The following is a 21,870-nucleotide window of genomic DNA, read 5'->3' as shown; positions in this document are numbered from 1 at the left end:
GGGAGAGGGGTTACTGAGTGACAGTGTGAGGGAGCTGGATTAACATCAGTAACGATACAGTCAGTAACTCAGGGTGCTGGGGGAGAAGGGTTACTGAGTGACAGTGTGAGGAAACTGGACTAATATGGCTTCCCGATTAACCCAACACCCTGTGTTTTCTGTACCTCTTCATAGTCCAGGCCCCTCACACTGTCACAATAATTTTACCATTATTGATCTTGCAGCATCCTGTAGCACTATACTGCCAATGAAGTGCTTTTGCAATCACCATGGAAATGTACAAACCAGTGCATGAACCTGAACCCCCTGCAAGCCTGTTACCATTCCAAGACAGCCCGCTCACGCACGTTGTATGGATGGCAACAATTTCTATCAGTTTCTTCATTAACTGACCAGGTTGGATTTGTCCTGCTTTTTATGGGAAGGACATATCTAGCTAATTTTGCAAATTGTTATGCAGAGCGGCAGGGTGGCCCAGTGGTTAGCACTGCTGCCTCACAGCACGAGGGACCTAAGTTTAATTCTGGCCATAGGTCACCGTCTGAGCGGTGTCTGCACGTTCGCCCTGTGTCTGGGTCTGCAGACTCGATGCACGAAGTGGACAATGATTCTTAAAAATACATTAATACATTCAAAATATCAGCATATGTGTTTTTAAATCATAATCGCTTGTTTAAATCCCTTACTGCATTTCATACGTGTGTAAAGTGCTTTCTTGTTCGCGTATAAGTCTGTTTTAAAATCATTTAAGTCAATGCTGGTCATTCTGTCAGGGTCTTAATGTCCAATGGTAGACTGCGCTGGAGGGATTCTATGTTTTCCATTGGTGGAACTGGTCCCTGGGATTCATTGACAATTTTGTTCCAAGGTAACTCCTTTTCATGACGTGCCCTTCTCTTTCTCTCAGGTTCATGGGTGGAGCTGGACTACAGTCAACACAGCAGCCCACAGGTCCTGGAGCATGTGCCCTCCTCGAACTCCATCCATAACGAAGACATGGAGAAAATCCTCCTGGATGCGCAGCATGAATCAGAAAAGAACAGTTCACGAGGCAGCTCCCACTGCGACAGGTGATCTGAGCCATGCTTTCCATTATGTCCGCTAACCCACAGGGAATGAGTCTGTGATAATTGCACTATCATGCTTCTCTCAAAGCCCCACAGTTATCAGGTCCAACGCTCCAGAGATGAGGGGGTTTGTCGTATGAAGAGAGATTGAACAGTTTAGGCCTATACTCTCTGGAATTTAGAAGAATGAGGGGAGATCAAATTGAGGTATACAAGATGATAAAAGGTATGGATAAAGTAGACGTGGAGCGGATGCTTCCTCTTGTGGGGCATTCTAGGACGAGAGGACTAGTCTTAGGATAAGGGGCAGCAAATTTAAAAAAGAATTGAGGAGAAACTACTTCTCCTAAAGGGTTGTGAATCTGTGGAATTCGCTACCCCAAAGTACGGTGGATGCTGGGACAGTGAGTAAATTTAAGGATGAGTTAGACAGATTTTTAATTGGTTGTGGTGAGAAGGCAGGAAAATGGGGATGAGAATCATATCAGCCATGATCAAATGGCGAAGCAGACTCGATGGGCCGAATGGCCTAATTCTGCTTCTATATCTTATGAACTTATGAAAATAGTTAATATAAAATGTTCTGGTGGAACAGGAGGAGGCCAGATATTCTCAAACCCTCAAGTCAGTTTCACCCTTCAGTGTGATCATGGCTGACCTGTGACCGAACTTCATGGGTGGGATTTTCCGGCCACACTTGCTCTGAAACTGGAAAATCCCACCCGAGGTCAATGGACCTTTCCATCGTCTGCCCCTCGCCCGCTCCGATTCACGTGGCGGACAGGACGGTAAATTTAACCCCTATATATTCACTAATCTTCCACGTTCCTTCGTATGAATATATTTAAAATTCTATCAATTTCAAAAAAGACTAAAAAACATTTTGGATAGAGTAGTGAGTGAAAATGAGAAGAAAGGGCTGAGCTAAATTGTGGGACAAAATAAATGTTTGGTAGTGTCCGAAAAGGAGTCAGACCAAAATGTAAGATCACAGTGGAAAGACAATGGGGCTGCATAGTGGCAGGGGCACAGGTGGCACAGTGGTTAGTACTGCTGCCTCACAGCCTAGGGACCTGGGTTCAATTCCAGCCTGGGGGTCACTGTCTGTGTGGAGTTTGCATGTCCTCCCCATGTCTATGTGGATTTCCTCTGGGTGCTCTGGTTTCCTTCCACAGTCATGATGTGGAGATGCCGGCGTTGGACTGGGGTAAACACAGTAAGAAGTTTAACAACACCAGGTTAAAGTCCAACAGGTTTATTTGGTAGCAAAAGCCACACAAGCTTTCGGAGCTGCAAGCCCCTTCTTCAGGTGAGTGGGAATTCTGTTCACAAACAGAGCTTATAAAGACACAGACTCAATTTACATGAATAATGGTTGGAATGCAAATACTTACAACTAATCAAGTCTTTAAGAGACGAAACAATGTGAGTCTTGTCTTGATGCTCTCTCCACTCACATTGTTTCGTCTCTTAAAGACTTGATTAGTTGTAAGTATTTGCATTCCAACCATTGTTCCTTCCACAGTCCAAAGATGTGCTGGTTAGATGGATTGGCCAGGCTAAACTGTCCCTTAGTGTCCCAAGATGGGTATAGGTCAGGGGGATTGGCGAGGTAAATACATGGGATCACTGGAAAGGGCCTGAATGGGTTGCCCTGCTCCAGAGTTGGTGCCAACTCGATGGGCCGAATGGCCTCCTTCTGCACTGTAGGATTCTTTGATTTATGAATGACAAGGTCAAACAGGTAGACAAATTTGGTTACCTCGGAGCTAGATCAGTATTGGACAGAAAGCACACTCAAGAAATAAGATGAAAGATTGGAATGGCCAAGGATGCATTTTTTTAAAATTAAAATTAAAAAAATATGAAAAATGAAAATGTGCAATTGTACAGGACATTGGTGAGGCCGCATCTGGAGTATTGTATTCAGTTTTGGTTGCCTTGCTATAGGAAAGATGTTATGAAACTGGAGAGAGTGCAGAAGAGATTTACAAAGGATGTTGCCGGGACTCAAGGGACTGAGTTATAGGGAGAGATTGGACAGGCTGGGACTTTTTTCTTTGGAGCGTAAGTGACTGAGGGGTGATCTTATAGAGGTGTATATGATCATGAGGGGCATGGATAGGGCAAATGCACCCAGTCTTTTTCCCAGGGTTGGGGAATTGAGAACGAGAGGGCATAGGTTTAAGTTAAGAGGGGAAAGAATTAATGTGAACCTGAAGAGCAACTTATTTACACAGAGGGTGGTTCGTATATGGAATGAGCTGCCGGAGGAAGCGGTTGAGGCAGAGACATTGACAATATTTAAAAGGCATTTGGACAGATACATGGATAGGAAACGTTCAGAGGGATATGGGCATGCAAATGGGGTTAGCTTAGATGGGTGTTTTGGTTGGCATGGACCAGTTTGGGCCGAAGGGCCAGTCTCCGTGCCGTAGATTCTATGATTCAAAAGATTCTGATGGACTCAAAATAAGTCATGAAAACAGCGGTGAGAATCCTGGATTAGTATATCACATTGATTTCAACATAGGGGAGCGAGCATTGGGTGATCCGTGAAGCAATGCAGAAAAGAACTGAGGCTGCAGAGTTCCGGTTGTTTAGGTGAATAATAATGATACCTTGAGAGTACTAATGTGGAGGCACTAGAAAGATCTGAGACAAAGAGAACTCTGCTCACCAAGACCAGGAGGGGACAGTTGGACTTTTTTGGGCATAGAATCATAGAATCCCCACTGTGCAGAAGGAGTCCATTCAGCCCATTAAGCCTGCACTAACAACAATCCCACCCAGGCCCTATCCCCGTAACCCCACACATTTACCCTGCTAGTCCCCCAAAACTAAATGGCCATGCTAAATTGCCCATGTACCTAACCTGCATATCTTTGGAGTGTGGGAGGAAGCCGAAGCACCCGGAGGAAACACACGCAGACATGGGGAGAACGTACAGACTCCACACAGACAGTGACCCTAGGCCGGAATTGAACCTGGGTCCCTGGAGCTGTGAGGTAGCAGTGCTAACCACTGTGCCACCATGCCATCGTGTGAAAAGAAATCTTGATTTACTCAGTCTGATGTCGATAGAAAAGATTGATGGTAAAAGAAATCGAGGCAGACAATGGACAACCTTTTTAACGAGCCTCACAAACTGGATAACGTGCCACCAATAACGATGAGGAAAGGTTGAGGGAGTTAGGGCTGTTCTCTCTGGAGTGGAGGAGGCTGTGCAGAGACTTAATAGAGGTTTATAAAATGATGAAGGGGATAGATAGAGTGAACGTTCAAAGACTATTTCCTCGGGTGGATGAAGCTATTACAAGGGGGCATAACTATAGGGTTCGTGGTGGGAGATATAGGAAGAATATCAGAGGTAGGTTCTTTACGCAGAGAGTGTGGAATGGACTGCCTGCAGTGATAGTGGAGTCAGACACTTTAGGAACATTTAAGCGGTTATTGGATAGGCACATGGAGCACACCAGGATGATAGGGAGTGGGATAGCTTGATCTTGGTTTCAGATAAAGCTCGGCACAACATCGTGGGCCGAAGGGCCTGTTCTGTGCTGTACTGTTCTATGTTCTATGTTCTATGGTCCACAGCTCCAGACCAAGTTTAATATGGAGGTTTTGTAGTCTAAATGCCCTCTTGGGGCATGGGACCTGAAGAGAGACAGAGAGAGATAAATCAATCTCAAATTCCACATGAATAATTGATCTAATCTCAATTGCAGTCCTCAGAAATATGTTCCATAATTCCACCACCCTTTTTGTGTGGGAGTGTTTTCTAATTTAATTTGATTATCATTAAATTGGAAGCTGATGGCTCTCGCAGTAGCTCAGTCAGTTAAGGTAGCTGTGTCATTATGGGCCAGCCAGGTCCCAGTTTCATCTCTCAGTCTGTACTGATGGAACCAATCTCTCATCAGGGAGCTTAGGAATAGGAGGAGGCCATTCAGCCCCTCGGGCCTTATCCCAGTCACTGGGATCATGCCTGACCAGTATCTCATGCACTTGGCTCATATCTCTTTATTCCTACACTACCAAAAATGTGGATAAAAGCAAAATACTGCGGATGCTGGAATCTGAAACCAAAAGAGAAAATGCTGGAAAATCTCAGCAGGTCTGGCAGCATCTGTAACGAGAGAAAATAACTGATGTATCAAGTCCAGTTGACCCTTTGTCAAAGTTAAAAGGCATAGAAAGTGGAAGATATTTATACTGCAGGGTGAGGGAATGAAAGATGAATCATAGCCACAGAAACCAGGGGAAAAGACTGCTAACGGCAGTCAAAGAGAGAATAAAGGGTGTTGATGGCCAAACGGCAGAGAAGCTGTAAGCTGTGACAGGTGAAGATGTTGGGGGAGTGGGGTGTGCGGAGGTGGGGGGGGGGGGGGGGGGAGATGGGGCAGAAGTAGAATGTAGAAAAGGGGAAGCGGGGGAAGAAAAGGTAAGAGAAGGGGGATGAAGTAGGGGGGGGAGGAAAGAGTGGGGGGGGGAGGAAGAAAGACAATAAAGAAATAAAAGGTAGAGATCAGTTAAAAATAAAATTAAATAAAATGAAAACAAAGGGGTGGAGGTGGGGCAGAGCAAATCATCTGAAGTTGTTGAATTCGATGTTGAGACCGGAAGGTTGTAAAGTGCCGAGCCGGAAGATGAGATGCTGTTCCTCCAGTTTGCGTTGAGCTTCACTGGAACATTGCAGCAGGCCAAGGACAGACATGTGGGCATGGGAGCAGGATCGTGTGTTAAAATGGCAGCAACCGGAAGGTCAGGGTCCTGATTGCGCACAGACCGAAGGTGCTCAGCAAAGCGATCACCCAGTCTACGCTTGGTCTCTCCGATGTAGAGGAGACCACATTGGGAGCAGTGAATGCAATAGACCAAATTGAAAAAGGTGCAAGTGAAACACTGCTTAACCTGGAATGAGTGTTTTGGACGTTGGATGGTGAGCATAGAAGAGGTAAAGGGACAGGTGTTACACCTTCTGCGATTGCATGGGAAGGTGCCATGAGTGACAGGAGAGATAGAAACATAGAAAAACTATGGCACAAACAGGCCCTTCGGCCCACAAGTTGTGCCGAACACATCCCTACCTTCTAGACCTACCTATAACCCTCCATCCTATTAAGCTCCATGTACTCATCCAGGAGTCTCTTAAAAGACCCTATTGAGTTCGCCTCCACCACCACTGACGGCAGCCGATTCCACTCGCCCACCACCCTCTGTGTGGAAAACTTACCCCTAACATCTCCCCTGTACCTACCCCCCAGCACCTTAAACCTGTGTCCTCTCGTAGCAACCATTTCCACCCTGGGAAAAAGCCTCTGAGAGTCCACCCGATCTATGCCTCTCAACATCTTACACACCTCTATTAGGTCTCCTCTCATCCTTCGTCTCTCCAAGGAGAAAAGACCGAGCTCCCTCAGCCTATCCTCATAAGGCATGCCACTCAATCCAGGCAACATCCTTGTAAATCTCCTCTGCACCCTTTCAATCTTTTCCACATCCTTCCTATATTGAGGCGACCAGAACTGAGCACAGTACACCAAGTGGGGTCTGACGAGGGTCTTATATAGCTGCATTATTATCCCTGGACTCCTAAACTCAATCCATCGATTGATAAAGGCCAGCACACCATACGCCTTCTTAACCACCTCCTCCACCTGCGGGGCCGATTTTAGAGTCCTATGGACCCGGACCCCAAGGTCCTTCTGATCCTCTACAGTACTAAGAGTCTTTCCCTTTATATTGTACTCCTTCATCCCATTCGACCTGCCAAAATGGACCACGACGCATTTATCTGGGTTGAAGTCCATCTGCCACTTGTCCACCCAGTCCTGCATCCTATCTATGTCCCTCTGTAACTTCTGACATCCCTCCAGACTATCCACAACCCCACCAACCTTCGTGTCGTCGGCAAACTTACCAACCCATCCTTCTACTTCCTCATCCAGGTCATTTATAAAAATGACAAACAGCAAGGGTCCCAGAACAGATCCGTGGGGCACACCACTGGTGACCGACCTACATTTAGAAAAAGACCCATCCATACCCACTCTGCCTCCTTTGGGCAAGCCAGTTCTGGATCCACCGGGCAGCAGCCCCTTGGACCCCATGCCCTCTCACTTTTTCGAGAAGCCTTGCATGGGGGACCTTATTGAACGCCTTGCTAAAATCCATATAAACCACATCTACCGCCTTCCCTTCGTCAATGTGTTTAGTCACATTTTCGAAGGACTCCACCAGGCTCGTAAGGCACAATCTGCCCTTGACAAAGATGTTGGGTATAGTGGAGGAGTGGACTAGGTTATCCCGGAGGAACGGTCTCTGCGGAATTCTGACAGAGGGAGTGAAGGGAAGATGTGTTTGGTGATGGCATCACGCTGGAGTTGGCGAAAATGGCGGAGGATTATGCTTTGCATGCAGAGGATGGCGGCGTGAAATGTGGGAACAAGTGGGACTCTATCCTTGTTCTCGGAGGGAGGGGAGGGAATGAGTGTGGTGGTGCGGGAGATGGACTGCACGCAGTTGAGGGCCCTGTCGACAACTGTAGATGGGAATCCACAGTTGAGGAAAAAGGAGTACATATTAGAAGCACCACTTTGCAAAGTGGCATCATCGGAACAAATGCGACGGAGGCAAAGGAGCTGAGAGAAAGGGATGGAGTCCTTACAGGATGTAGGGTGTGAAGAGCTGTAGTCCAGATAGCTGTGGGAGTCAGTGGACTTGTAATGGATATTGGTAGATAGTCTATTGCCAGAAACTGAGATTTTCCAGCATTTTCTGTTTTTGGCGGCCTAGCTCAAACTCTAAGTCTTTATTTTGGACTCCCTCCAACAGAGTAAGCAGTTTCTCGTTACCCACTCGTTGAAATCTTTGTATCATTTAAAATACCTTGATTGGATCAACCTTTAATCTTCTAAACTCAGGAGAATAGTAGGCACGGCTATGTTACATAAACGCTCTTGATTTGACTCTTCAAGCCCCGGTGAATCCTTCCCGAGGTGCAGTTAGTGGAAGAGAGATATCTGACGGTGTTGAGGGGGGTGGCTGGTGTGAGTGGAAACTGGAAACAACCTGCGTCGGCACTTGTCTAATGTCGGAACTGATCCTCAATGGGTGAATGAAGCAGAAAATGCGGGGGATTCATGGCTCACTAAACGCTGGCAACGTCTCAATAAAAGCAACCAAGTGATTGCTACTGGATTTGACAAGTGTACTCCCTTTTCAATCCAAGCCCCGGCTTGTCCCGTAGCTTACTTCTCCTCCCTTTGTCTGAAGGGGAATTAGTGGTCAGGGCATTCCACTTTGCCACCGTGCCAGAAATTCACAATTGCTGACTTCATCAAATATGCGAGTGATTAAATTCCACATGGCTGCTGCAGAGATGACTTTCAGGCCTATTAAAGGGGCACTATCACTGAGTTGAGAGATATTAAAGGGACAGTCTCACCTTGTTGGGATTGGGGAGTCGGTGGCCCCGTGTTATTATCGCTAGACTATTAATCCAGAAACTCAGCTAATGTTATGGGGACCCGGGTTAGAAGGGGAAAATGGGATCAAAGATTTTTGGGAGAAAGCAGGATTAGGCTATTGAGTTCGACAATCAGCCATGATCGTGATGAATGGCGGAGTAGGCTTGAAGGGCTGAATGGCCTCCTCCTGCTCCTATCTTCTATGTTTCTATGTTTACTGCCATGGCAGATGGTGGAATTTGAATTCAATAAAAAATACCTGGAATTAAGAATCTACTGGTGGCCATGAAGCCATTGTCATAGAATCACAGAATCCCAACAGTGCAGAAGGAGGCCATTCACTCCATCAAGACTGCAAATGACGGCCCCATCCAGGCCCTAACCCTCATGTACAAAGGGTCATCTGACTCAAAACGTCAGCTCTTTTCTCTCCTTACAGATGCTGCGCGAGACCTGCTGAGATTTTCCAGCATTTTCTCTTTTTGTTTCAGATTCCAGCATCCGCAGTAATTTGCTTTTACCCACATCAATTTAACCCTGTTAATCTCCGACACTAGGGTGCAATTTCACATGGCCAATCGCCCTCACCTGCACATCTTTGGACTGTGGGAAGAAACTGGAGCACCCGGAGGAAACCCACACAGACGCGGGGAGAACGTGCAAACTCCACACAGCCAGAGGCCAGAATTGAACGCGGGTCCCTGTTGCTGGGAGGTAGCAATGCTAACCACTTTGCCACCATGCTGCCCTGGCTGTCGATTGTTGGAAAAACCCATTTGGTTCACTGATATCCTTTAGGGAAGGAAATCTGCTGGCTTTGCTTGGTCTGGCCTAGATGTGATTCCAGACTCTCAACTGCCCTCTGAAATGGCCTAACAAGCCATTCAGTTGTTTCAACCGCTACAGCCATTTCAAGAAAGTAGCTCACCACCACCTTCTCAAGGGCAACTAGCGGTGGGCAATAAGTTATGGCCAGCTAGTGGCACCCATGTCCCATGAATGAATTTTTAAAAAATTGTCCAGAGATGGTTGCAGTCCTGATCTTGGCGTTTTCTACTGATTTCCACCACCCAGCCCATCTGGGCGGCATGGAAGCACAGTGGTTAGCAGTGCTGTCTCACAGTACCAGAGATCCAAGTTCAATTCCGGCCTCGGGTGACTGTGGAGTTTGCGCAATCTCCCTGTGTCTGCCTGGGTTTCATCTGGGCGCTCCAGTTTCCTCCCACACCCAAAGATGTGCAGGTTAGGTTGATTGGCCATGCTAAATTTCCCCTTAGTGTCCCAAGATGTATATGTTGGGGGAGATTAACAGGGTAAATACATGGGGTTCCGGGGATAGGGTGTGGGTGGGATGCTCTATCAGAGAGTCGGTGCAGACTCGATGGGCCAAATGACCTGCTTTTGCACTGTAGGGTTTCTATGATTCTCCCGCACCCACTGACCACCATCCGACCCTTAACAGTTTTGCAAATGAGAAACTTTCAGGGTTTTGGGGAAAGAGTGGGAGAAAAGTGGGACTAACTCGATTGCTTTTTCAAAGAGCACGGCAGACACAGTCGCCTCGCTCTGTGCTGTATGCAAGACAGCTTTTGTTGGGTATGAAGCTCTTAATAAGGTCCACCCTTGAAGGAGAAACTAGTTTTACTAAGAATTAACATCAAGCAACCCCTGCTTCTTGCAAACTGCACGGCTTCAGATAAGGTGAATTGCCTTATTAACACGTTACATAGAATTTATATTTCAGAATCAGATTATTCAGCACAAATGGCCCGTGTTCATGTTTTGTTTTCTAAATGATCCCCTACTTCCAACTCTATCAGTACCTCTGGGCAACACGGTGGCATAGTGATTAGTACTGCTGCCTCATAGCGCCAGGGACCCGGGTTCAATTCCCGGCTTGGGTCACTGTCAGTGCGGAGTCTGCACGTTCTCCCTGTGTCTGCGTGGGTTTTCTCCGGGTGCTCCGGTTTCCTTCCACAGTCTGAAAGACGTGCTGGTTAGATGCACTGGCCATGCTAAATTCTCCCTCAGTGTACCCGAACAGGTGCCAGACTAGGGGATTTTCACAGTAACTTCATTGCAGTGTTAATGTAAGCCTACTTGTGACACTAATAAATAATTTTTGTTTTAAATGTTACAAAGTGGGGGTTTTAATTTCCTCAGTTTAGTCATCGCATGACGAGTAAGTTGTAAGCTGTTACTGTCCTTCAACTGTGCAGTCACTGCAGCATAGGAACAGGAGTAGGCCATTCGGCCCTTGGTCACTCAGTTAGATTATGGCTGATCTGCACTGTTGCCCCATTAACTCACCTGGGTCCCATAGCCCTTATAACCCTTTTGTAACAAATCTATTCATCACAGCTTCGAAAGCTTCAATTATCCCAAAACCTTTATGGGGAAATTCCTAGATTCCACTCCTCTTTTGTGTGAAGAATTGCTTCCTGACATTACATCTCCATTACAAGAGAGGAAGTGTTAGGTTTTTTAGGGAACATTAAAATTGACAAAGCCCCAGGGCCTGATGGCATCTATCCTCGACTGCTCAGGGAGACGAGAGATGAAATTGCTGGGCCTCTGACGGAAATCTTTGTCGCTTCTTTGGACACGGGTGAGGTCCCTGAGGATTGGAGAATAGCGAATGTGGTCCCGTTGTTTAAGAAGGGTAGCAGGGATAACCCAGGAAATTATAGGCCGGTGAGCTTGACGTCCGTGGTAGGGAAGTTGTTGGAGAGGATTCTTAGAGACAGGATGTGTGTGCATTTAGAACGGAACAATCTCATTAGTGACAGACAGCATGGTTTTGTAAGAGGGAGGTCGTGCCTTACAAATTTGGTAGAGTTTTTTGAGGAAGTGACAAAAACGGTTGATGAAGGAAGGGCCGTGGATGTCGTCTATATGGATTTCAGTAAGGCATTTGACAAAGTCCCACATGGCAGGTTGGTTAAGAAGGTTAAGGCTCATGGGATACAAGGAGAAGTGGCTAGATGGGTGGAGAACTGGCTTGGCCATAGGAGACAGAGGGTAGTGGTCGAAGGGTCTTTTTCCGGCTGGAGGTCTGTGACCAGTGGTGTTCCGCAGGGCTCTGTACTGGGACCTCTGCTATTTGTGATATATATAAATGATTTGGAAGAAGGTGTAACTGGTGTAATCAGCAAGTTTGCGGATGACACGAAGATGGCTGGACTTGCGGATAGCGAAGAGCATTGTCGGGCAATACAGCAGGATATAGATAGGCTGGAAAATTGGGCGGAGAGGTGGCAGATGGAGTTTAATCCAGATAAATGCGAAGTGATGCATTTTGGAAGAAATAATGTAGGGAGGAGTTATACAATAAATGGCAGAGTCATCAGGAGTAAAGAAACACAGAGGGACCTAGGTGTGCAAGTCCACAAATCCTTGAAGGTGGCAACACAGGTGGAGAAGGTGGCATATCATAGAAATCATAGAAACCCTACAGTGCAGAAGGAGGCCATTTGGCCCATCGAGTCTGCACCGACCACAATCCCACCCAGGCCCTATCCCCACATATTTTACCCACTAATCCCTCTAACCTACGCATCCCAGGACTCTAAGGGGCAATTTTTAACCTGGCCAATCAACCTAACCCGCACATCTTTGGACTGTGGGAGGAAACCGGAGCACCCGGAGGAAACCCACGCAGACACGAGGAGAATCCTGTCTCTAAGAACCCACACAGACAGTGACCCGGGCCGGGAATCGAACCTGGGACCCTGGAGCTGTGAAGCAGCAGTGCTAACCACTGTGCTACCGTATGGTATGCTTGCCTTTATAGGACGGGGTATAGAGTATAAAAGCTGGAGTCTGATGATGCAGCTGTATAGAACGCTGGTTAGGCCACATTTGGAGTACTGCGTCCAGTTCTGGTCGCCGCACTACCAGAAGGACGTGGAGGCGTTAGAGAGAGTGCAGAGAAGGTTTACCAGGATGTTGCCTGGTATGGAGGGTCTTAGCTATGAGGAGAGATTGGGTAAACTGGGGTTGTTCTCCCTGGAAAGACGGAGAATGAGGGGAGATCTCATAGAGGTGTACAAGATTATGAAGGGGATCGATAGGGTGAACGGTGGGAAGCTTTTTCCCAGATCAGAAGTGACGTTCACGAGGGGTCACGGGCTCAAGGTGAGAGGGGCGAAGTATAACTCAGATATTAGAGGGATGTTTTTTACACAGAGTGTGGTGGGGGCCTGGAATGCGCTGCCAAGTAGGGTGGTGGAGGCAGGCACGCTGACATCGTTTAAGACTTACCTGGATAGTCACATGAGCAGCCTGGGAATGGAGGGATACAAACGATTGGTCTAGTTGGACCAAGGAGCGGCACAGGCTTGGAGGGCCGAAGGGCCTGTTTCCTGTGCTGTACTGTTCTTTGTTCTTTGTTCTTTGACGTCACCACTGAACGGCCTAGCTCGAATTTAAAGACACGCCCCCTCACTCCCCCACCCCAAAGAAACAATAGCTTCTCTCTGTCTACTCCTTCAATAATCTTTAAAACATCACAATTAGATCACCCATATAGTCTTCCACATTGATGGTGGTTGAGTGGTAATCTCGCTGGACTATTAATCCAGAGGCTTGAGCTAATACTCTGGGGGCACAGATTCAAATCCCACCACAACAGCTGGTGGAATTTAAGTTCAATTAATTAATAAAAATGTGGAATTGAAAGCTCGTCTCGGCAATGCTGAACATGAAGCTATCAAAGTAAAGTTTTAAGTTTATTTATCAGGCACAAGTAAGACTTACATTAACATTGCAATTAAGTTACTGTGAAAATTCCCTGGTCACCATACTCCGGTGCCTGTTCAGGTCAATGCACCTAACCAGCACGTCTTTCAGACTGTGGGAGGAAACCGGAACACCCGGAGGTAAACCACACAGACACGGGAAGGTCCCTTTGTCTGGCTATGAAGGGTTAAGGATGAGTGGAAGGTTGTGAGTAATACATCTCAACATAAGGAACACTTATTTCTGTAATCCGTGTTCCAAACATGTTCGCATAGCTTAACCTCCTGGGGGGCCCGGTAAGAATGAAGGTGTTGACCATGACAATGGCCTGTGTTATTCTGAGACTATCTGGCAGGACAGGTATGAACCCCACTTTTGAGGAACCCTGAATCAGTCCCTTGTTACAGGCAGTTGTTCATCCTGTTTTACAGCCCTCCCTTACTGATGAGCCCCCAGATGCCTCATGTTCCTGTCGAGTTTGAAACTGGAAGCATCGCCGATAGCAACAGTAGTCAGGTAAGTAAGCACTTGACGCGGGGAGGGATGTTAGACTTTTTGTGATTACATTAGAGGGGTCTATTTATCTCTGTTGGCTTGCCGACTGGTTTGTGATGCCAACGGCGTGGGTTCAGCGTGTCGTAGAAATGGTCGAGAGCTTCAGGTTTTTAGGTGTTCAGATCACCAAAACCTGTCCTGGTCTCCCCATGCTGACACTATAGTTAAGAAATCTCACCAATGCCTCTACTTTCTCAGAAGACTAAGGAAATTTGGCATGTCAGCTACAACTCTAACCAACTTGGTATGGCTCCTGCTCTGTCCAAGACCGCAAGAAACTTCAGATGGTCGTGAATGTAGTCCAATCCATCACGCAAACAAGCCTCCCATCCATTGACTTTGTCTACACTTCCCGCTGCCTCGGAAAAGCAGCCAGCATAATCAAGGACCCCCCCCACCCCATCCCACCCCCCGCCCGGACATACTCTCTTCCACCTTCTTCCGTCGGGAAAAGATACAAAAATCTGAGGTCACGTACCAACCGACTCAAGAACAGCTTCTTCCCTGCTGCTGTCAGACTTTTGAATGGACTTACCTCGCATTAAGTTGATCTTTCTCTACACCCTAGCTATGACTGTAACACTACATTCTGCACCCTCTCCTTTCCTTCTCTATGAACGGTATGCTATGTCTGTATAGCGTGCAAGAAACAATACTTTTCACTGTATACCAATACATGTGACAATAATAAATGAAATCGAATCAATTCCCATATCGGCTGAGGTTCTTCATGAAGGCCCCCCTTTCTCAACCTTGCCCCTTGCCTGAGGTGTGGTGACCCTCAGGTCACCGTCACTAATCAGCTCTCTTTCTCGAAGGGAAGAGTGGTCTATGGTCATCTGGCTCCATGGCAACTTTATCTTTGTTTACATTACATTACCACTGATCTAGTGATGTTTCTACAGCGTGCTGGTACTCCCACTTCTGACCTTGGTTGCTCCTGGAGGAAGGTCTGAACTGGCCCAACCTGGAAATGATGATTACATTTTAGTACAATGCAGATGGCGACGGTGACCCCCCCCCCCCCCCCCCCCCGCCACCCCACCACCCCACCACCCCAAGGCTTGATGCTTGCTGACCTGTGTCTAGTTTGTTAAATGAATTCTGATTTTATGAGCCAAACAGAAACTCTAATCAGAGAACCCCTACAGTGCAGAAGGAGGCCATTTGGCCAGTACCTATCCCCGTAACCCCACGTATTTACCCTGCTAATCCCCCCCTGACACTCAGAGACAATTTAGCATGGCCACACCACCTAACCCGCACATCTTTGGACTGTGGGAGGAAACCCACGCAGACACGGGGAGACCGTGCAAACTCCACAGTGACAGTCACCCAAGGCCCGGGTCGCTGGCACTATGAGGCAGTAGTGCTAATCACTGTGCCACCGTGCCACCCTAGTGTGGGGGTTTTCCAGAACTTGGTTAGGAAATTGTGAAAGGTTAGATTTGAGTTGCATTAGATAGTCAGACCGAAGTAGCAATCTAATCGCCTTGTTCTAAAACGTTATCAGTAATGTTGTGGTCTAATCGGATGTGTTTTCTTGTTTTGTTTATTTTAGTTTCTACCCTCACAGGTTTTGCCTCTGATTATTCTTTAACTCTTCACCTCTTTGCTTTTCTCCCATACTTTTTCCATGACCTTCCTCTGATTGCTGGACAAAATGGCTGCCAGAATCATCTAGATGTGTTGGATCTGCTGTTTCTTCCCCCAATTATTCCAGAGCAGCTGTTAATGTCTTTTTTTTTCTTGCATTTTCTGTGGGAACTGAATGATTTCCATTTGGGAGATCTCTAGGATTGTCATTCCCATGCAGGTATTTTCACCGGGAATGCATCGGATCGGGGTTGGCCACTTTGGGGATCAAGTGGAAATGGTCAAGAACTTCAAGCTTCTAGGTGTCCAGGTCACCAACAACCTGCCCCTGGGTCCCTCCACGCCAATGCTATAGTTATGAAAGTCTATCAACGCCTCTACTTTCTCAGGAGGCTAAGGAAATTTGGCATGTCTGCTACAACTCTCACCAATGCGCCTTGGAAACAATCCTTACTGGTTATATCACAGCTTGGTATGGCTCCTGCTTTGTTCAAGACCGCAAGAAACTACAAACGGTCGTGAACGTAGCCCAGTCCATCATGCAAAACAGCTTCTTATCCATTGACTCCGTCTACACTTCCCGTTGCCTCGGAAAAGCAGCCAGCATAATCAAGGCCCCCACGCACCCTGGACATACTCTCTTCCACCTTCTTCCCTAAGGAAAAAGATACAAAATCTGAGATCATGTACCTGCTGCCACCGGACCCTTGAATGGACCTACCTTGCATTAAGTTGATCTTTCCCCACATACTAGCTATACTGTAACACTATATTCCACACTCTATCCTTTCCTTCTCCCCTATGTACTCCATGAACTGTATGCTTTGTCTGTATAGCGCACAAGCAACAATACTTTCATCGTATCCCAATACATCTGACAATAATAAATCAAATCAAATCAAGTCCTGGGGTAACTAATCCTTTTATTGTGTTTTCACAGTCTGATGAAGAGAACCAGGAGAGGAGTGGAGAGATTGAGAAATTACTAAGGAATAATGCGGAGTGGATCTGGTACTGGTCCAGTCGACCAGAAAACGTGCCCCCAAAGTGAGTTGCAATCCTGTACTCCTACTGCTGTTCATTAAATGTGGCAACTTTGTGGTTGTGGTACATCCCCGTAACGCCATGTACTTGCCCTGCTAATCCCCTTGACACTTAGGGCAATTTACCATGGCCAATCCACCTAACCCACACATCGTTGGAATGTGGGAGGAAATTCAAGCACCCGGAGGAAACCCACGCAGACGCGGGTAGAACGTGCAAACTCCACACAGACAGTGACTCGAGGCCAGAATTGAACCCGCGTCCCTGGCGCTGTGAGGCAGCAGTGCTAACCACTATGCCACCGTGCCTCCCCCACTGTGCCACCATGCCGTGATGATATGTGGGATTGACAAAGTAGACGTGGAGAGGTTGTTTCCTCTTGTAGAGCAATCGAGGTCAAGAGGTCATGGTTTTAGGATAAGGGGGTAGCAGTTTAAAACAGATGAGGAGAAGCTACTCCTATCAAAGGGTTGTGAGTCTGTGGAATTCACGACCCCAGAGTTTGGTGGATGCCGGGATGCTGAGTAAATTTAAGGAAGAGGTGGACGGATTTTTAATTAGTTAGGGTTTGAAGGGCTATGGGAAATGGGCAGCAAAGTGAAGTTGAGGCTGGGTTGAGATCAGCCATGATGGTATTAAATGGCGGAGCAGGCTCGAGGGGCTGAATTGCCTTCTCCTGCTCCTAGTTCTTCCAATTCTTGTGAATCTGGTGACCTGTTGACCAGTTTCAGAAGAGAATGAGAGTGAATTTGGTTGATGAGCCAACTGGTTAAAAAATGCCAGGGAAGGTTGGGAAAACCAATTTCCTTGGCCTGGTTGATTTGCGACTCCGGTTTCACACTGGGTGGATAACAACATAAGAAATCGATGCTGGAGTAAACCATTTGACCCTTTGAACTTACTCCACCTGGCCAACCAGATAGAATCATACAGCGCAGAAGAGGACCTTCGGCTGACATGCAAGAAACACCTGACTGACCATCTAGTCCCATCTGCCAGCACTAGGTCCATAGCCTTATGATGTGCCAAGTGCTCATCAAGATACTTTTTAAAGGATGTGAGGCAACCCGTCTCTACCACCCTCCCAGGCAGCGCATTCCAGACCGTCACCGCCCTCTGGGTAAAAGAGATTTTCTTCACATCCCCCCTAAACCTCCTGCCTCTCACCTTGAACCCATGTCCCCTTCTGACTGCTCCTTATCCACTCTGACCATGCCCCTCATCATCTTGTACACCTCGATCAGGTCGCCCCCTCGGCCTTCTCTGCTCCAACAAAAGCAACTCAAGCCTATCCAACCTTTCTTCACAACTTAAATGCTCCATCCCAGGCAGCATCCTGGTGAATCTCCTCTGCACCCCCTCCAGTGCAATCACATCCTTCTTATAATGTGGCGATCAGACCTGCACACAGCACTCCAGCTGTGGCCTCATCAAAGTTCGATACAACTCCAACATGATTTCCCTGCTTTTGTAATCTTGATAAAGGCAGGTGTCCCATATGACTTTTTCACCACCCTGCTAACATCGTGCCCTTCCACTTTCAGAGATCTGTGGACAAACACACCAAGATCCCTTTGTTCCACAGAACTTCCTAGTGTCCTACCATCAGTTGAGCACTTCCTTGTCAAATTACTCCTTCCAAAGTGTACCACCTCATACTTATCTGCCCATTTGACCATTCTCACTGTAAAATTGAGTTTAAAGCTAATTTATTAGTGTCACAAGTAGGCTTACATTAACACTGCGATGAAGTTATTGTGAAAATACCCTCGTCGCCACACTCCAGAGCCTGTTTGCTACACTGAGGGAGAATTTAGCATGGCCAATGCACCTAGTCAACACAAACTGTGGGAGGAAACTGGAGCACCCGGAGGAAACCTATGCAGACACAGGGAGAATGTGTAAACTTCGCACAGACAGTGACCCAAGCTGGGAATCAAGCCCGGGTCCCTGGCGCTGTGAGGCAGCAGTGCTAATTACTGTGCCACCGCGTCGCCCTTATCTTCTTGTAACCCAAGGCACTCCACCTCACTGTTAACCACCCTGCCAATCTTTATGTCCATCCACAAATTTACTAATCCTACCCCCCACATAGTCATCTATGTCATTTATATAAATAATAGGGGGGCCCAGCACGGATCCCGGTGGTACGCCACTGGTCACTGGCTTCCAGTCGCTAAAGCAGCCTTCTGTCATCACCCTCTGTCTGCTACAACTGAACCAATTTTGAATCCACTTTATCAAATTACCCTGTATCCCATGTGGATTTACCTTCTTTACAAGTCTCTCATGTGGGACCTTGTCAAAGACTTTGCTGAAGTCCATATAAACTACATCGACTGCACTACCCTCATCTACACACCTCGCTACCTCCTCAAAAATGTCAACCAAATTTGTTAGCATGACCTCCCTCTGACGAAGCCATGCTGACTATCCCTGACCAAGCTTTGCCTCTCCAAGTGGAGATAGATGCTCTCCTTCAGAAGTTTCTTCAATAGTTTCCCTACCTCTGAAGCAAGACTCACTGGTATTTAGTTCCCTGGTTCATCTCTACAACCCTTCTTAAATCGCGGAACCACATTAGCTGTTCTCGTCTGGCACCTCCCCCGTGGCCAGAGAGGAATTGAAAATTTGGGTCAGAGCCCCTGCAATCTCCTCCCTTGCCTCCCACAACAGCCCAGGGCACAATTCACCCAGACCTGGAGATTTATCCACTTTTAAGGCTGCCAACGCCTTCAATACCTTGTCCTTCCTTATGTCAATTTGCTCAAGAACCTCACTGTCTCTCTCCCTGAATTCCATACGATCGTCCTCATTCTCCTGGGTGAAGATGGATGTGAAATCTTCATTCAACACTCCTCCAATGTCCTCTGGCCCACAGTTCTCCCCCTTGGTCCCTAATGGGCCCTACAACTAGAGAGGGGGCTATACTGGACCTGGTGCTGGGGAATGAACCCGGTCAGGTCTTCAAAGTTTTGGTCGGGGAACATGTGGCAAATAGTGACCACAATTCTGTTAGCTTTAGGATAGTGATGGAAAAGGATGAGTGGTGTCCCAAGGGTAAGGTGTTGGATTGGGGGAAGGCTAACTTTATTGGGATCAGGCAGAAATTGGCAGCTCTTGATTGGGAGAGGCTGTTTGAGGGTAAATCCACATCTGGTATGTGGCAGTCTTTTAAGGAATGGTTGTTAGGGCTACAGGACAAGCATGTGCCTGTAAAAAAGAAGGATAGGAAGGGTAGGATTAGAGAACCGTGGATAACCAGGGAAATTGAGGGACTGGTCAAAAGGAAAAGAGAGGCGTATGTTAGGTCCAAGCAGCTAAAAACGGAGGGAGCTCTGGAAGAGTATAATGAAAGTAGGAAAATACTCAAACGGGGAATTAGAAGAGCAAAAAGGGGTCACGAAATGTTCTTGGCAGACAGGATTAAGGAGAATCCCAAGGCATTTTATTCATACGTTAGGAACAAAAGGGTTGTAAGGGAAAAAATCGGACCTCTCAGGGACAAAAGTGGGGACTTATGCTTGGAGCCCAAAGAGGTAGGGGAGATCCTAAATGAATACTTTGCGTCGGTATTCACTAAGGAGAGGGATGTGTTGACTGGGAGTGTCTCGGAGGGGAGTGTTGAACCGTTGGAGAAAATCTCCATTACAAAGGAGGAAGTGTTAGGTTTGTTAGAGAATATAAAGACTGACAAATCCCCAGGGCCTGATGGAATCTATCCAAGGCTGCTCAGGGAGACGAGAGGTGAAATAGTTGGGCCTCTGACGCAAATCTTTGTCTCGTCACTGGACACAGGTGAGGTCCCAGAGGATTGGAGGATAGCCAATGTGGTCCCGTTATTTAAGAAGGGTAGGAAGGATAATCCGGGTAATTATAGGCCGGTGAGCTTGACGTCCGTGGTGGGGAAGTTGTTGGAGAAGATTCTTAAAGATAGGATGTATGCGCATTTAGAAAGGAATAAACTCATTAACGATAGTCAACATGGTTTTGTGAGAGGGAGGTCATGCCTCACGAACCTGGTGGTGTTTTTTGAAGAAGTGACCAAAATGGTTGACGAAGGAAGGGCCGTGGATGTTGTCTATATGGACTTTAGTAAAGCGTTTGACAAAGTCCCTCATGGTAGGCTAGTGAAAAAGGTTGGATCCCATGGGATAAAGGGGGAGGTGGCTAGATGGGTGGAGAACTGGCTTGGTCATAGAAGACAGAGGGTGGTAGTGGAAGGGTCTTTTTCCGGCTGGAGGCCTGTGACTAGTGGTGTACCGCAGGGCTCTGTATTGGGACCTCTGCTGTTTGTGATTTATATAAATGATCTGGAAGAAGGAGTAACTGGGGTGATCAGTAAGTTTGCGGACGACACAAAACTGGCAGGACTTGCAGATAGTGAGGAACATTGTCAGAGGCTACAGAAGGATATAGATAGGCTGGAAATTTGGGCAAGGAAATGGCAGATGGAGTTCAATCCTGATAAATGCGAAGTGATGCATTTTGGTGGGAATAATGTAGGGAGGAGCTACACGATAAATGGAAGAACCATAAAGGGTGTAGAGACGCAGAGGGACCTGGGTGTGCAAGTCCACAGATCTTTGAAGGTGACGTCACAAGTGGAGAAGGTGGTGAAGAAGGCATATGGCATGCTTGCCTTTATAGGACGGGGCATAGAGTATAAAAGTTGGGGTCTGATGTTGCAGATGTATAGAACGTTGGTTCGGCCGCATTTGGAATACTGCGTCCAGTTCTGGTCGCCACACTACCAGAAGGACGTGGAGGCTTTGGAGAGAGTACAGAGGAGGTTTACCAGGATGTTGCCTGGTATGGAGGGGCTTGGTTATGAGGAGAGATTGGGGAAACTGGGGTTGTTCTCCTTGGAAAGACGGAGGATGAGGGGAGACTTAATAGAGGTGTATAAAATTATGAAAGGCATAGATAGGGTGAACGGTGGGAATCTTTTCCCCGGGTCGGTGGTGACGTTCACGAGGGGTCATAGGTTCAAGGTGAAGGGGGGGAGGTTTAACACAGATATCAGAAGGACATATTTCACACAGAGGGTCGTGGGGGCCTGGAATGTGTTGCCGGGCAAGGTGGTGGAGGCGGACACACTGGGAACGTTTAAGACTTATCTAGACAGCTATATGAACGGAGTGGGAATGGAGGGATACAAAAGAGTGATCTAGTTTGGACCAGGGAGCGGCGCGGGCTAATTGTTCCTGGTTTCTCGTTTCAAGGCTTCATTCTACGATCATCTTGCTGGTGCCAGTACAGAGTGAGACTGCGGATAGTTGGGAACCTGTCTCGGGGGCAGGGGATTCATATGGTGTTCGTGGGAGTGGAAATGACTAGGGTTGGGAAGCATTTTCCGATTGGGGCCATTGTGATCTCCTGGACTCGTTTCGATC

At 47.2% G+C, this 21,870-nt stretch overlaps 1 protein-coding gene across 1 annotated transcript in view; it reads left to right on the top strand.

Annotated features, from left to right (window-relative positions):
• Positions 1–21,870, top strand: part of LOC144500799 (BCL2/adenovirus E1B 19 kDa protein-interacting protein 3-like) — a 42,972-nt gene that overhangs the window by 16,014 nt on the left and 5,088 nt on the right. The window contains exons 2-4 of the mRNA XM_078224267.1: positions 908–1,070; positions 13,711–13,795; positions 16,371–16,477. Coding sequence (XP_078080393.1) covers positions 908–1,070; positions 13,711–13,795; positions 16,371–16,477 — 355 coding nt within the window. The remainder of the gene's footprint in view (positions 1–907; positions 1,071–13,710; positions 13,796–16,370; positions 16,478–21,870) is intronic.

The sequence above is a fragment of the Mustelus asterias genome, chromosome 1 (genome assembly GCF_964213995.1).
Source record: "Mustelus asterias chromosome 1, sMusAst1.hap1.1, whole genome shotgun sequence".
NCBI classification, from domain to species: Eukaryota; Metazoa; Chordata; class Chondrichthyes; order Carcharhiniformes; family Triakidae; genus Mustelus; species Mustelus asterias.
This window is presented reverse-complemented; position numbering and strand designations above follow the sequence as displayed.